The sequence below is a fragment of the Maniola hyperantus genome, chromosome 19 (assembly GCF_902806685.2).
Source record: "Maniola hyperantus chromosome 19, iAphHyp1.2, whole genome shotgun sequence".
NCBI classification, from domain to species: domain Eukaryota; kingdom Metazoa; phylum Arthropoda; class Insecta; order Lepidoptera; family Nymphalidae; genus Maniola; species Maniola hyperantus.
In genome coordinates, this window is record NC_048554.1 from 10,020,392 (window position 1) to 10,035,686 (window position 15,295).

Sequence of the window (15,295 nt, forward strand, 5' to 3'; positions counted from 1 at the left end):
GTGGCACTGCCGTTCTAATTAGATATAAAATAAATAAAATAAATAAAATAAATAAAATAAATAAATAAATAACTTTTAACCTCCCTGGCGCAGTGGTGAGCGCTGTGGTCTTAATAGTGGGAGGTCCCGGGTTCGATTCCTGGCAGGGGTTTGGAATTTTATAATTTCTAAATTTCTGGTCTGGTCTGGTGGGAGGCTTAGGCCGTGGCTAGTTACCACCCTACCGGCAAAGCCGTGCCGCCAAGCGATTTAGCGTTCCGGTACGATGCCGTGTAGAAACCAAAGGGGTATGGGTTTAATAAAAAAAAACTGCCATACCCCTTCCAGGTTAGCCCGCTATCATCTTAGACTGCATCATCACTTACCACCAGGTGAGATTGCAGTCAAGGGCTAACTTGTATCTGAATAAAAAAAAAAAAAAAAAATTATTTCTGCAATTTTTTGATCTTTTCCTGAAAATATGATTTGAAATTGATTTATTTTTAATTAAATTATACATTTGCATAATTATTCCATTCATTCATTCAGCTCATCTATGGTTTAATTGTTGACCACAGAGTAGATACCATGCTTGCATGCACTTGACACCATGACACCATCCATCACACCGACACTTGACATTTGACAACTCTTTAATATGGCCGCATGTTTTCAATTTGCAATTTGTTTATTGTTTACATTTTGATCGCTTAAATAGTTATAATATTGTTTGTGAAATAATTACTAATTTATGGACAATCATAGTGCGCAATAAATTATGTGAAGTATGTTGAAAACGATAAAAATGTTTACAATGTACTGTGGCTAAAGTAGTCTTAAAATAGTATTGTTTCCACATTTCTGTTTGTTTTTGTGGATCATAAAAGTTATACAAAATCAAGATGACGAATAGTCAATTAGTACCTGATTTGATTGTGGGCCTAAAGTCTCGTCACACTGAAACCCGACATAAAGCAATTCGAGAGCTCCAGAACTTTGCTAAGCTCGACCTGCGAGAGATGCCCCAGGAAGCTTTAATTCAAGTCCTGGATGAATTCAGTCAACAAATTCATATAATGACTTCAAGCTACGATAGCAACGACAAAAAAGCGGGAATTTTGACTATTGGTAATAAATTATTTTATGTTTATATTTGGTAATAAATCTTATAATTTATAAAAGAACCTCTCATCAAGTACCTACTATTATTCAAAATACAGTGCGTCCTTGGCTTACATCATAACTCATACCTGAAAATGGAATAGTACAAAATAAAAATCATTAATGTAAATCAATTTTATCTAGAAAATAAAGAATAAATAAATAATTATCATTAGATAATAATGATTTTTTATTCCAGTTTGTCTTATTAGCAGTGACTCTGAAGCAAATAAAACAAGAATAACTCGCTATGCTCATTACTTGAGAAACATATTCCCATCGAATGATATAAATATTTTAGAACTAGCGGCAAAGACGATGGGACGAATGGCAACATCACTGGGCATAAAACGTGGGGAATATGTAGAAATGGAGATAAAAAGAGCATTTGAATGGCTAACTGGGGAAAGAAACGAGGGGAAAAGACTGTCAGCTTGTCTCATTTTAAGAGAATTGGCTATTGCTATGCCATCATTCTTTTTTCAGCATATCAATAGCTTTTTTAACTATATCATGACAGCAATGCGAGATCCTAAAGAGCAGATAAGAGAAGCTGCAGCCAAAGCCATCAGAGCTGCTTTTGTAGTGACGTCTCAGAGGGAAATACCAGAACAGAGCAACAAGGCTCACTGGTACATTCAATGCTATGAGGAGTCCATGTCTTCTTTTTCTGACCCAATGAGAGAAAGATTTATGAGCAGAGATGAACATGTACATGGTGGATTATTAATTTTGAACGAACTGTTCCGTTGTTCAAATTCCAATTGGGAGAAAAAATACACTGGCCTCATGCAGAAGCTTGATTCAGAACAGGAAACTTCTGATGAGATGTCTTCATTTAACCCGAAACTGTATGGCTCATTGTCATACCATTACGATGATAAAAATCAGCATGTCATTATTTTGGAATCGTCAATTTGCAAGAAGTTATTAATGGAAAAGTATGATAAAATATCTGTGGGTGAGTTAATTTTTTTTTATAGCCTGGTTGTTAAGCTTGCCTCTTACTTGTAGGATCCGGGTTTAAGTCATAAGCACGCACGTCTAAACCTTAGAGCTATGAGCGTTTTAAGCAGTTAAATATCACTTGCTTTAACAATGAAGGAAAACATTGTGAAGAAACCTGCATACGTAAAAGTTCTCCAATGTCTGAATGTTCTCAAAAGCATATGAAGTTTGCAAATCTGCTCTTAGCCAGCTTGATGGACTATCGGCTAAATCCTTCTCATTCTGAGATACATGCTCAAAAGTGAGTCAGTCATTGGTTTAGATGATGATAATTTAATTTTGTGCATTTATCTTAATTAAGTATTTTACGGTTCCTATTTCTAATATAATTTTAGCAGTGTATATTCTATGTGCTGCATTTGCTCAATGCGTTACTGATTAAAACAACTAATGATTTAAATTGGGTACAATAGTGTAAAAACCAATCAGTGTTATGTAAAACGTCCATAGTTCTGTATATTAAATTGTATGATTGTTTCTCATACTTTTAGATGTCATGGCACAGCAGATATCAAGATCTCACAGTGTTCATCAGATGCTTCTTTTAGTGATACCAAGATTAGTAGCATTCAACAGAGAAGCATTTGCAAAAAAACATCTTAAATCTACCATCAATCATTTAATAACTTTTTTGAGAGGCAGAGAAAAAGAAAAAGCTATGGCTTTCACAACATTAGGTCTTATTTGCATAGCAGTTGAAGACGATATTAAACAGTACCTGCCTAGAATTATAGAAATTATAAAACAAACTTTTCCACTCAAAGATGTACCAAGAAAAAAAATTGGAATAGATACACCTTTGTTTCATTGTGTTACTCTACTTGGTATTGCAATGAAAGAAAATGTAGCGAATGAAATAAAAGAGCTTCTTGACCCAATGTGTGCCACTGGACTGAGCTCACAGTTGACAACCTGCTTTAAAGAGCTGAGTCAAAAAGTTCCATCACTGAAAAATGAAATTACAGATAGATTACTCAATATCTTGTCTCTGATATTGAGGAAGAAGCCTTATATCTCCAGCAGTGTAGAATCACCTTCTGTGCATGCACTATCAAAAGCTTTGTTGGTGGAACCACATGATGCTGTAAAATTAGTCTTAGCATTACATACTCTTGGTACATTTGACTTTGAGTGGAACAATACTCTGATGTCGTTCATCAGAAGATGTACTGATCATTACCTACAATATGAGCAGCAGGATGTGAGATTAGAAGCAGTAAAAACTGTAGCCAAATTGCTCATCAAAGCCATTGAACGATGTTCAGTCACCAATTCGCGAACTTTGAATTCTTTAATTGATGAATCTCTTGGCAAACTTTTATCTATCGGTCGCTCTGATTTCGATCAAGAAATACGATACAAGGTGCTCGAAATTTTTACGAATCCAATATTTGACAAATATTTAGCTGTCGAGGACCATTTAAGTTGCCTGTTTGTTGCCATCAATGATTCAAACACCGACGTGAGTGAATTGGCTTTATGCGTCACAGGAAGGTTGAGCAATATAAATCCGAGTTACACTACGCCAATTCTGCGGCAATTATTCGTACAAATTTTAATGGAGTTACAGTATTCAGAATCAGCTCGCAATAAGGAGCAGTCTCTCAGGATGGTGAACAACATCATATCGCACGCTCCGCGGCTGACGCAACAGTTTGTAGATACGATTTTGAAAGTGCTCATACCTAAATTGAAAGAAGATGAAACAAATTCAACTATGATATCTATAATTTTGAAGTCTATAGGAGATCTGGCGGAGATACACGGCGGAGGCAATGCCCTTATACAGTGGTTGCCAGATCTTATGTCGATCCAGATAGAAATATTGTCGGATCCCAATCAACCTGAAAAGAAAAGTGTGGCATTATGGTCCTTTGGTCAAATCATCGGAGCGATTGGTTACGTAGTGACGCCATATATGCAATATCCCAATCTTATGGATATGCTACTGAATTTCTTAAAGACTGAACAACATCCTGTAGATAGAAGGGAAACTATTCGTGTTCTGGGTCTCTTGGGTGCCCTGGATCCATATAAACACAGAGTTAACCAAGGCCTGATTGATTTTCAAACAACCTCTACCTTAATTCCTGTGCCTGACACGTCGGCAAATGATACTTTCGATACTAATATAAGTGAAATGCTTGTTAGTATGTCGCCGTTAGTTCTGGACGAGTTCTACCCAGCAATCGCAGTAACTTCGTTGATGCGTATACTTCGCGATCCTCTACTTGCTCAACACCATACCAGTGTAGTTCATTCTGTCACCTATATCTTCCAAACTCTGGGTATTAAATGCGTGCCATATATCTCCCGTGTTACTCCGAGTCTTTTATACGTCATCCGATCAACAGACAATCAAAATTTCAGGGAATTTTTGTTCAATCAGTTGGCATTGCTTATTTCTGTTGTTAAAATCCACATAAGAGCGTATTTAGAGGATATATTTGATCTCATCAGGGAATATTGGACTCCAGACAGTCCACTGCAACCAACACTCATATTACTGGTCGAGCACATAACAGTAGCTATTGGTACTGAATTTAAAATATACCTACGAAAAATACTACCAAATATATTGAGGGTTTTAAAAAATGATAAAAGCAAGGATAAAATTTTAACCGAGAAGTTACTACTAGCCATCCAGAAATTCGAAAATAATTTAGACGATGTTCTTTTATCGGTTGTACCGGCTATAACAGGGCTCTTTGACGGAAGGAATATACCGACTTCGATATCCAAACTGGCGATGGAAACCATTGAACATTTGGCCATGTATTTATACTTTAAACCCTATTCGGCGATGATAATCCAAGCATTGGCCAAGGTTTTGGAAAACAGTCCATCTCTACAACAAACGGCTATGAACACCCTATGTGCTCTAATCGTTCAATTGGGACGCGAATACATAGACTACATAGCTTCAATAGACAGAATATTGGTCAAGCATAAAATACAATGTCCAAATTATATCGTATTAGTAACTAGACTGCAGGTCATTTCCACTTTAGCCTCAGACGATGACTATCTGGACGAAACAAGATTACGAATACGAAATCTAAAGAAGAATGTAAGTAGTGTGTCCTTAGCCATGAAATTAATTCTTTTAGCATTAATATTGATTGGAAATTGTCTATAGGTGGTCAATAACGATCCTCAAACAATCCAAAAGTTGGCACTCAATGTTGAAAAACTCCGAAAATGTTGGATGGTGAATAATGTTGTATCAAAAGAAGACTGGTTAGAATGGCTGCGACAGCTAAGCGTTGGCTTCCTGACAGAGTCTAACAGCCCTGCAATAAGGTAATAAAATAAATATAGTATTGACCAAAAAGGCTATTTATTTTCCCAGCTAAATTCCCAATTAAACGGTAAACGTGAATCGTATATATTTTCTTACAGAGCTTGTTCGAGTTTAGCCCAAAACTATCCACAACTAGCGAGTGACTTATTCAATGCGGCCTTTATGTCGTGTTGGACAGAGTTGGGCGAACAGTCTCGCAATGAACTTGTGACGTCATTGGAGCGAGTGCTCAGAGTTCCCGATGCTCCGGAACTTGCATTAGTTGTCCTTAACCTGGCGGAGTTTCTGGAACATTGTGAGAAAGGCGCGCTGCCCATATCCATTAAAGTACTTGGTGATACTGCTATAACTTGCCGGGCTTACGCAAAAGCACTTTATTACAAGGTATTTTATCTTATATTTCAAGCTGTTTTTATCAAATTTATGAATGGTTACTTATGATTTGGTTTTAAATCAATTTTCGCAGGAAGAAGAATATCGACGAAATCCCACCACTCAAGTAGTCGAGGCGCTTATACATATAAACAACAAATTACAACAAAAAGAATCCGCGAATGGATTAATTGAAAAAGTGATATCACAGAAAAAGAATGGTGATTGTTCCCTGAGTGTTCACGTGCGGTGGTACGAGAAACTGCATAACTGGGATCAGGCATTGGAACTTTACAACAAACAGTTGGAAGAAGAACCTCAAGATTGTGAATCAAAATTGGGAATGATGAGATGTTTAGAAGCTTTGGGAGAATGGCGCAAGCTCTATACCATAACTGCAGAAGATTGGGATTCTATGAACGAAGACTTAAAAAAGAAATCCGCGAAAATTGCTGCCGCGGCGTCTTGGGGTTTGCAAGAGTGGGATTCTATGAAAAAATATGTGGACTGTATTCCAGATGATACTCAAGATGGAGCATTTTACAGAGCCATTTTGTCGATTCATGAAGGACATTGGTCGGAATCGAGACATTACGTTGATACTGCAAGAAGTTTATTAGATGCAGAGTTGTCAGCCGTAGTCGGTGAAAGCTATCAGAGGGCGTACGGGGCTTTGGTAAACGCTCAGTTGTTGACTGAATTGGAGGAAGTGGTTACATACAAGCTTGTCGAAGAGAGAAGAGGTATCATTCATAGAACATGGTGGACGAGGTTGCAAGGCGGGCAGCGTTTAGTCGAAGATTGGCGTAGAATGCTTCAAATTCGGACTTTGGTTATGACACCCCGGGAAGACTTTCAAACTTGGTTAAAGTTTGCGTCCTTGTGCAGAAAGACAGGTGCCGTTAACCAAGCACACAAAGTAGTTCTCACGGTATTAGGTTGCGATCCGATGTCTAATTCTGACGTGCTTTTACGGAACCAAGATCCAAGAATCGTTTTATCCTATAGCAAAAATTTGTGGGACGCGGGAAATAAACGCTATGCTTACGATGTGTTGCAAAGATTCGTGGACACCTCCGAACCAGAAAGCGAAGACCACTGTCGCTTGCTAGCACGCTGTCACTTGAAGTTGGGTTCTTGGAGCGAGTCTCTTCAAGAAATCAATGAATTGTCGATACCGGAAATATTGAGAAACTATGATGCAGCGATAAATCTTGCCCCAGAGTGGTACAAAGCCTGTCACGCTTGGGCGTGTATGAATTTTGAGACTGTCCTGTTCTATAAGCAACAAGACAATATGTCGGAGAGTAGTTTAGCTGGCGGTTCCAGCGAGAAGAAGGTGTCACGGGCGGAATTCATTAACACGTATACCATACCTGCCATTAAAGGATTCTTCAAATCCATCAGTCTGTCAAACGGAAGTTCTTTGCAAGACACGTTAAGACTTCTCACTTTGTGGTTCGACCACGGACATCATCCTGCTGTATATGACGCTTTGTTCGAAGGTATCAGACAAATCGATGTCAAAATATGGTTACAAGTGATACCGCAACTCATAGCTAGGATAGATTCACCGAGGAGCCTAGTGGCTAAATTGGTCCATATTTTGCTCATTGATATTAGCAAATTACACCCTCAGGCTTTGGTCTATCCTTTGACTGTTGCCACGAAGTCGTCTTTTGTTACACGAAAGAATGCCGCAAATTATATTTTGAGAACTATGTGTACTCATTCGCAAAAACTCGTCAACGAAGCTGAAATTATATCCGAGGAATTGATCAAAATTGCCATGTTATGGCATGATCAAGTCTATACTGCACTAGAAGATGCCTCAAGGTGACAACCGTAAAATTTTAACACCTTTTGAATTATAATTTGGAAATAAATGTTCCTGTATTGTGAATTGTCTATTTCAGGTTATATTTTAGCGAAAAAGACTACAGGGGCATGTTTAGGACTCTTGATAAAATGCACGCTATGCTCGATCAGCCACCCGAGACGTTAAAGGAAGTTTCATTTCTGCAAATGTATGGTCGAGATTTGCAGGAAGCACAACGCTGGTGTGAAATGTACAAGGTAAACTAGTTTTCGTTGTGTGTTTGCGCATCAAAGAATTTGTCGTTTATGTTTAAATCTGTAAGATAACAAAAGTTGTAGATTCAATATCACATCCAGCATTCGATTAAAAAAAGCATTGAGTTTTTCTAGCGTAGATTTTTTTGTCAAACCATTCTAAAACCGAAAGTAATAATTGTTACTATTTGACTTCGGCGCGCCAACAGTAACTTTACCAGATTTGAAGTTGTTACTCGTTACCGTCCCGCCATTTTGTCAGACTCCTAAGACGTGCCTAATTGAGTTGTTCGCCCGCTACCAGGAGACTAACGAGGACCGGTACCTGAACGAAGCTTGGGACCTTTACTGTCACGTAGTGCGACGTATTGGCGCGCAGTTCCGCTCACACACATCGCTGGAGCTGCAGTACGTGAGCCGGCGACTGCACGTCTGCCGGGATCTGGAGCTGGCCGTGCCCGGCTCTTATGTGCCCGATGAACGTGTAATCCGTATTGCGCACATAAATAGTCATTTGCGGGTAAGTACCAGGAGAGAAGCGTTGCAGGAGTTGTCAGTGATGCGACCCACCGACGCGTAGAAAGAAATATTGTGCATCGACCTTTAAATGAGATTACGGCTTTGTAGAGCGTCGCCTCTGTCACTCATATCTATGTAACGTTTTATCGGTCTTTATTTATTACCGCAGAATAATTAGAACTCAACTCAATATTGGTAACAGGTTATCAAATCCAAACAACGCCCACGCCGTCTCACAATACAAGGCTCGGACGGAAAGCAGTATATGTTCCTACTCAAAGGCCACGAAGACTTACGTCAGGACGAGCGAGTGATGCAACTGTTCGGACTCGTCAACACTTTACTACAGGCTGACACAAACACATACAGACACGATCTAGCCATACAGCGGTATGCGGTCATACCTCTGTCTCCCAACTCTGGCTTGATCGGCTGGGTGCCCCAATGTGATACACTGTACAACCTAATAAGCGACTACAGAGACAAGAAGTCAAATAAGATGGCTTTGAATACTGAGCAGCAGATTATGTTGAGGATGGCATCAGATTATCAGAAATTGATGTTAAAACATAAGGTATGCATAAATTAAAATATGGAGAGTTTAACCTGAGATTTTGAAATTTTGACCCCAATAATATTTTGTAACATAGATAAATATATTTATTTTTACACTTTGAACTAATTCATGCGGCCAGATGCGATTACAAATCTCGCTATTTCATCTTTTTTGTAGCATAAAGCATCCTTCTTTATATGTTCTTTTTGCGGAATTAAACAGCGGAAAATCAATAATTTTCTATCCAGCTATTACTCTAAACATAACACGTCTAATCTGACCAAATTCACAGATTAATTTGATGCCAGATTGATTGCCTAAACAACAGCTAATCAAAAGCTAAAAAAACAGTAGAGCATACTAAAGCATAAGTAATACAATTTCAGGTTGAAGTCTTCGAATACACGCTATCCCAAACACCAGGGAATGACCTATCCCGACTCCTATGGCTAAAGAGTCCTTCAGCTGAAGCCTGGTTCGAGCGTCGCACGAACTACACTCGCTCTCTCGCAGTCATGAGCATGGTGGGCTACATCCTGGGGCTGGGCGACCGACATCCTTCGAACATCATGCTGCATAGAGTAACTGGGAAAGTACTGCACATCGACTTTGGGGATTGCTTTGAAGTCACACAGACTAGAGAACGGTTTCCGGAGAAGATTCCATTCAGATTGACACGGATGTTAATCAATGCTATGGAGGTAAGACCGTGTTTTTTGATTCTGTGTTACTTTTTACTCTGTAATAACAGTATCCTGCTAGTCCCGTTAGGTTACTAAAAAAGTTTTACTTGAATTGTTATCTAGCGAGTAGTTCTCGAGTTTTTGTCAGGATTATACCACGAAGCAGTATTTTCAGTAGCCTTTGGGCGGCTATATTATGTGTATATCAGGCTTAAAGCACATTCCAATAGAGTTGATGCGACGTAACGCGTCAATTCTAATATGTTTCAAGGTAAATTAAACTATTAACTCTTTTATGCAATGTACGAATTTGTGTCAAGTAAATTTGTGAATTTGATGTACAGGTATTATTATGAACAAAATGTTTATCGCCAAACTGGTCAACCAGATTATTAGTGTGTTCGCGATTTTATGACTTACTTATCCTAAATACAAATAGATGTACTATGTATTACTATTACACCAGTAAACCAATAAACGATCCTTAGATCAAGCATTGGTCTCCGAGTGCAAATGTTTTCAAAAAATAATTAATTTACTCATTATTATTTTTCACAGGTAACTGGCATAGAAGGCTCATATCGTTCCACGTGCGAGTCCGTAATGCACGTCCTCCACAAACACAGAGACAGTGTGATGGCCGTGCTAGAGGCATTCGTGTACGATCCCCTGCTCAACTGGAGACTTATAGACAACGAGAAACATTCTATCACAGAATCCACCTTTTCATCGGACATAGACTCCTCATACTCTCTACCAAGCAGGAGTCGAAATCACCTGCGATATGAGTCCTTAGAAATGCCACCCGAATCTAATCTGAACAAGCGAGCGCTTGCAATATTAAATCGGATTAGAGATAAGTTGACGGGAAGGGATTTCCCCCATATAGAAGCGGTAGTAAGTGTACCAAAGCAAGTCGATCTGTTGATTAAAATCGCGACGAACAATGAGAATCTGTGTCAGTGCTACATAGGTTGGTGTCCGTTTTGGTGAACTGTGACATCAGTTTTTGTAATAAAAATGTTTTGTACGTGAAACAGTGGCCAGGATACTTGCCTGGCTAAGATCTATAAACTGCACTTTGACTTTGCTCAAAATTAAGTTTCAGTTAAAACGAGACAGATTTATGCCTGAGATATAACGCTGTCTCGTTTTAACAGTGTCTTAAGTCTGAGCAAAGTCAAAGTACGCTCTATAGATCTCAACCGTAGAGTGCTTATTAAACTAACATTAAGGGCTCCTATGCACTGATCTAATTCAAAAAATACAGATCTAAATAATTATAGCCTGACTATTAAAATGAAAACTTTGCCATGTTGCGGAAAACTAGTGAAACTAATTTACCTATACTAGACTTTAGACTAGTACAGGACGCAGCTGAAAGTAATGTACATCGACCTTTAGAAGGAGATAGCAAATTTGTAGAGCACTGTCTCTGTCGTTGAGACCAACAAAACGTCATGTAGGTATGAGTGACAGAGACAACGCTCTACAAAGCCGAAATGTCATTCTAAAGGCCAATGTACATTACTTTCGGCCGCGTACTGTACCTATTGGAAGCAATGAGAAATGCAAAAGTGGCGCCCCCAGAGCAGGTTTATTATTTTTCTTGTCAGGCTACATATTCATAAAGCAGCAAAAACTCATATCGCCTGTCAGTATTGTTTATACAACAAAATAATAAGTTCCTATTCCTACACTACAAAATAGACTTCGGTTAAAAATATATGAGATACTAGACTAGATGATGCCCGCAACTTCGTCCGCGTGGATTTAGGTTTTTAAAAATCCCGTGGGGGCTATGAAAATGACGTGTGAAAACTCATTTTTTACGCATTATACCCGCCTTCCACTGCGAAAGGGTAAAATGAGCGGGAAATGGCTGAGCGGAGCGGAGCCCCGAGCGGAACGAAGCCTTTGCCTTCCACTAAGCTTCCTAGTACCTATTGTAATTCAAACAAAACACTCTAAGAAAGTTGGTGGGTATGTCGACAATTCGTCTCATCTTTTGATACGATAAAATAAGACTTTCACCCGGGGATTCCCCAGAATAATGAAACTATTGTAGGTGATCTTCTCTTATTTAATTTCTCTTATATTTAATACTGTGCAAATACAAGTGTAAACTGTAATATATCGTTATGTATGATGTAAAACATAATTACAATAAGGTATTTAATCATAATAAACAAGTTATTATTGAACTGTCTTTATTTTTCACGTCGCCAACATCTTTGCCTTTCACCAACTATCTTTGTATCCATTGTTCAACACTACATTCATTATTGTTATTTACAGAGAGATGTCATATTACTAGAACATGCAATGCCCTGAATAATGACGTTTTTAGGGTTCCGTAGTAAGCAAGAAACCCTTATAGTTTCGCCATGTCCGTCCGTCCGTCCTCGGTTAATCTCAGAGACTATTAGTGCTAGAAATCTGTGATTTGGGATGGGTAAAAATTTTAATCACGCCGACAAAGTTAAGTTTTTATTATTAACGAAATGGATGTAATATTTGAAATAAAGATGATTATTATTATTATTATTAAAGTGGTGAAATAAAATTGTGATAAATATTTTTTTAGGGTAGTTCCCTTACATGTAAAGTGGGGATGAATATTTTTTCTCGTCTACCCCATAGTGTGAGGTATCGTTGAATAGGTCTTTTAAAAATACTGTAGGTGTGGGAACATCATTTTTCGATTTCTAGATCCATTTGTAAAATATGATGTTTTAAAGTGCTAATTTTTATTAGAGTCAAGTGTCCCCCCCGCCCCCTCTATCAGCCAAATGGTAGTAGGTATATAGGAACGTGAAAAAAATCACAGCAGTAGTATATATAATCAATTTTAAAGGAAAACTATCATGGCTAAGTAAGGCTTACAGGTTAAGGAGTTATATCTCTTTTTCGAGGATTGTGACTACGGAACATACACACCGCCAGTTTTTTATATTATCATCATCATCATCCCATGGTCTGCTAACTATTGAGCACGAATCCCCTCTTAGAATGAGAAGAGTTTGGCCATAGTCAGCCGCGCTGCACTGGCAAAGTGCGGATTGGTAGACTTCACACATTCTTTGAGAACATTATGGAGAACTCGGAATCCTCACGATATTTTCTTCCATCGTGAAAGCATGCCTTAAAAAACGCATATAACTCCGAAAAGTTACAGGTGCGTGCTCGGAATCGAACCACGCACCCTCCCGAGAAGAGTCTTAATCACTAGGCTATCATCGCAATTTTTTTAATATTAGTCATTGAACCTTGTTTCAGTCAACCAGTAATATTAATCCTATCTTCATTTATGACGCTAGTTTTAGGACAATCTAATAAGTCTAATCAATCAGAAGATTCATAGTGTGAATGAAATAGATAAGTAGGGAAGATGTGTTTTCGTAAAAATATCGCCCAGCTCTTATATGCCGCTCCTCCAGTATTATGGCATATTTGATTAATTATTTGTTATTTACAATTATTAATTACACTGTCTTTTTTATAACTAACAAAAGATAGCGGCAGCAATCGAGATAGCTTCGTGCACAAAACCTGATCCATAGTTGGTTTGCAGAGGTAAATGTCCATGTCGCCGTCCGATCCGCGAAATTCGCTAAGGGTTTGCCTGCACACCCCACAGGGCGCTGTGTACGAGTCATGTTGATGAGCGGCAACCGCCACCATTTTGAATTTTAAATAACCGTCACAAACGGCCCTGGGAACGGCCGCCCTTTCGGCGCATATACTCGGCGACAACGTAGAGTTCTCTATGTTAAACCCTGTGTACACTTTGGAGTCCTCTTCAGTCAGTATCGCGGCTCCAACGGCGAAGTTTGAGTACGGACAGTAAGCTCGCTTTCGTATCTCGACCGCTTCCCTTATTAAATTTTTGACCACCTCGCCTGTAATCATTTAAACGAAGGTAGGTAACTAACTTATATTGAATTGTATTAACAAATCCTTAATCAAGATTAATTAGATAATGTCTGAAGGGTATTGTAGGTATGTGATACGAAGTCGATTCGCAATAGATTAGGTGGTCATTCAAAGTCGATCGTAATTTATTACACATCGCCTTGCAGCTGTAAGTACAATGTTACAAGTTTCTTTACAATAGATACCTAGTCGACAAAATATATTGCAAATCATTGTTTATTTACCAATAGCATTAGAAACTAGGTCAACGCGTAATTGAAGGCATGTTTATAAATAGATACTTAGCTTTATAATTTTGCGAGAACACGATGACCTGCGCAAAAATTGAATCAAATATTTATGAAAAAAAAAATCTACACTTATGGTTAACAAAATGCATTAAAATTAAGTGTTATATTGAGCAAAAATACTTACTTAAAGAATTAAAGTCCACAACTCGGAAATTGTCCATCGGCGCGCAATTTTTCGTACTGTCGTAATTGAAGATTGCGTGGGAAGAGGAGTGCAGCTCCGCGAGCGGTCGACGGCCAACTGATTATGTTTAATGATTGTTGATTAGATACGCAGCTTCAATGATTGAAAGTCTTATACGACTAGGGTGTCCACACAAGTGAAGTCAACAAGCTATATAGGTAAGTCTTTTAAAGAAAAATCATATCCTTTCATAAGTACAATTTTAGGTAGAGTTAAAGGTACCTAAAGGAATCATTTTGAAGAAGAAAATCTTTAATTTGTTGGAAAAAGAAGCATGCACGACAGTTCACGGACCATACAGCACTATTAGTAGGTAGGTAGGTACGCTCTTTTCGCTGCGGGAGTTTAGAGAAGAGGGCAAAAGAGCGAGAACCCGCACCGACTATGTACGTAGCTTTGGTACGTAGGTGGTGTTAACAGCAGAAGGACTACCTACAAAAAGATTCCGACGAATTGAGAACCTCCTCCTTTTTTTGAAGTCGGTTAAAAACGAAAAATTTTCATCATCGCAAAAAGGGCTTCCAAAAGAAGCTTGAAAAATCCTGTCATGGGGCATCTCGCCAGGACCACACTCTTCAGCAATGAAAGAAACACCGGAAAGAGAGGTACTTGTTTCTTCACTGTTGGATAGCCTTCTAAGGAAAATTGACCAAGATACGTCAAAGGTATGGTATCCGAACCTTAGGATTTGCCGTGCGTAGTCGAAGTCCGTATCGTGCCCTATTCGCAATAATTCGTAAACACAACAGAATACTTACATTGTACCTACTACACCGATTGCGCATCATTAAATAGGTAACATAAATGCTCGAATCTCGATCATTCATTATTTTACTTAAGTGCTTGTAGGTAGGCACGTACCTATTTAGGTATATATCGTAATTCCTACTTAAGTTATTTGGACTAAACCGATTTTGATTAAACGGATACAGTTTAATATTAACCATAAATGCATAACAATATGTTACCTTACAAAGAATCGTAAGAAAAAGGAAGTGTACTTAACAATTGAGAACGAACGAACTTGAAAGGTTTTGCGGTGAAAGTCAAGGTAATGTTACAAGGATTACCAGATAGCGAATCAAGTACAGTGAATAGTTGTAGATAAACCTACAACGTAGGTAAAGAAAATGCGATTAATAATACTTAATTAATAGTCGTCCACTATGATGAAGGTAGTAAGTACCTAGGTACCTATTATACAGTGGCGTGCAGCTCATAGAGGCATAA

The 15,295-nt window shown here is 38.4% G+C and overlaps 2 protein-coding genes across 2 annotated transcripts; one reads left to right on the plus strand and one right to left on the minus strand.

Moving 5' to 3' along the window:
- Positions 1-626: 626 nt before the first annotated feature.
- Positions 627-11,859, plus strand: LOC117991084 (serine/threonine-protein kinase mTor-like). Its single transcript, XM_034978627.2, has 11 exons — positions 627-1,107; positions 1,340-2,101; positions 2,640-5,218; positions 5,288-5,451; positions 5,551-5,836; positions 5,919-7,660; positions 7,741-7,900; positions 8,202-8,417; positions 8,619-8,990; positions 9,359-9,673; positions 10,214-11,859. Exons 1-11 carry the CDS (start codon positions 882-884, stop codon positions 10,646-10,648), a joined length of 7,257 nt encoding a protein of 2,418 aa, XP_034834518.1. The 5' UTR covers positions 627-881; the 3' UTR covers positions 10,649-11,859.
- Positions 11,725-14,136, minus strand: LOC117991114 (cytidine deaminase-like). The gene is made up of 2 exons (XM_034978669.2): positions 14,006-14,136; positions 11,725-13,557 (listed from the first exon to the last, which is right to left on the minus strand). The coding sequence occupies exons 1-2, from the start codon at positions 14,040-14,042 to the stop codon at positions 13,124-13,126; spliced, it is 471 nt and encodes a 156-aa protein (XP_034834560.1). The 5' UTR covers positions 14,043-14,136; the 3' UTR covers positions 11,725-13,123.
- Positions 14,137-15,295: the final 1,159 nt, after the last annotated feature.

Excerpts from the sequence above, each read along its gene's own strand:
- LOC117991084 (XM_034978627.2), top strand. The coding sequence starts at position 882 with ATGACGAATAGTCAATTAGTACCTGATTTGATTGTGGGCCTAAAGTCT. Across the intron at positions 5,452-5,550 it reads TCTAACAGCCCTGCAATAAG|AGCTTGTTCGAGTTTAGCCC; the intron begins GTAATAAAATAA and ends ATTTTCTTACAG. Across the intron at positions 7,661-7,740 it reads GCACTAGAAGATGCCTCAAG|GTTATATTTTAGCGAAAAAG; the intron begins GTGACAACCGTA and ends TGTCTATTTCAG.
- LOC117991114 (XM_034978669.2), bottom strand. The coding sequence starts at position 14,042 with ATGGACAATTTCCGAGTTGTGGACTTTAATTCTTTAA. Across the intron at positions 13,558-14,005 it reads TGTGGACTTTAATTCTTTAA|GCGAGGTGGTCAAAAATTTA; the intron begins GTAAGTATTTTT and ends AAATGATTACAG.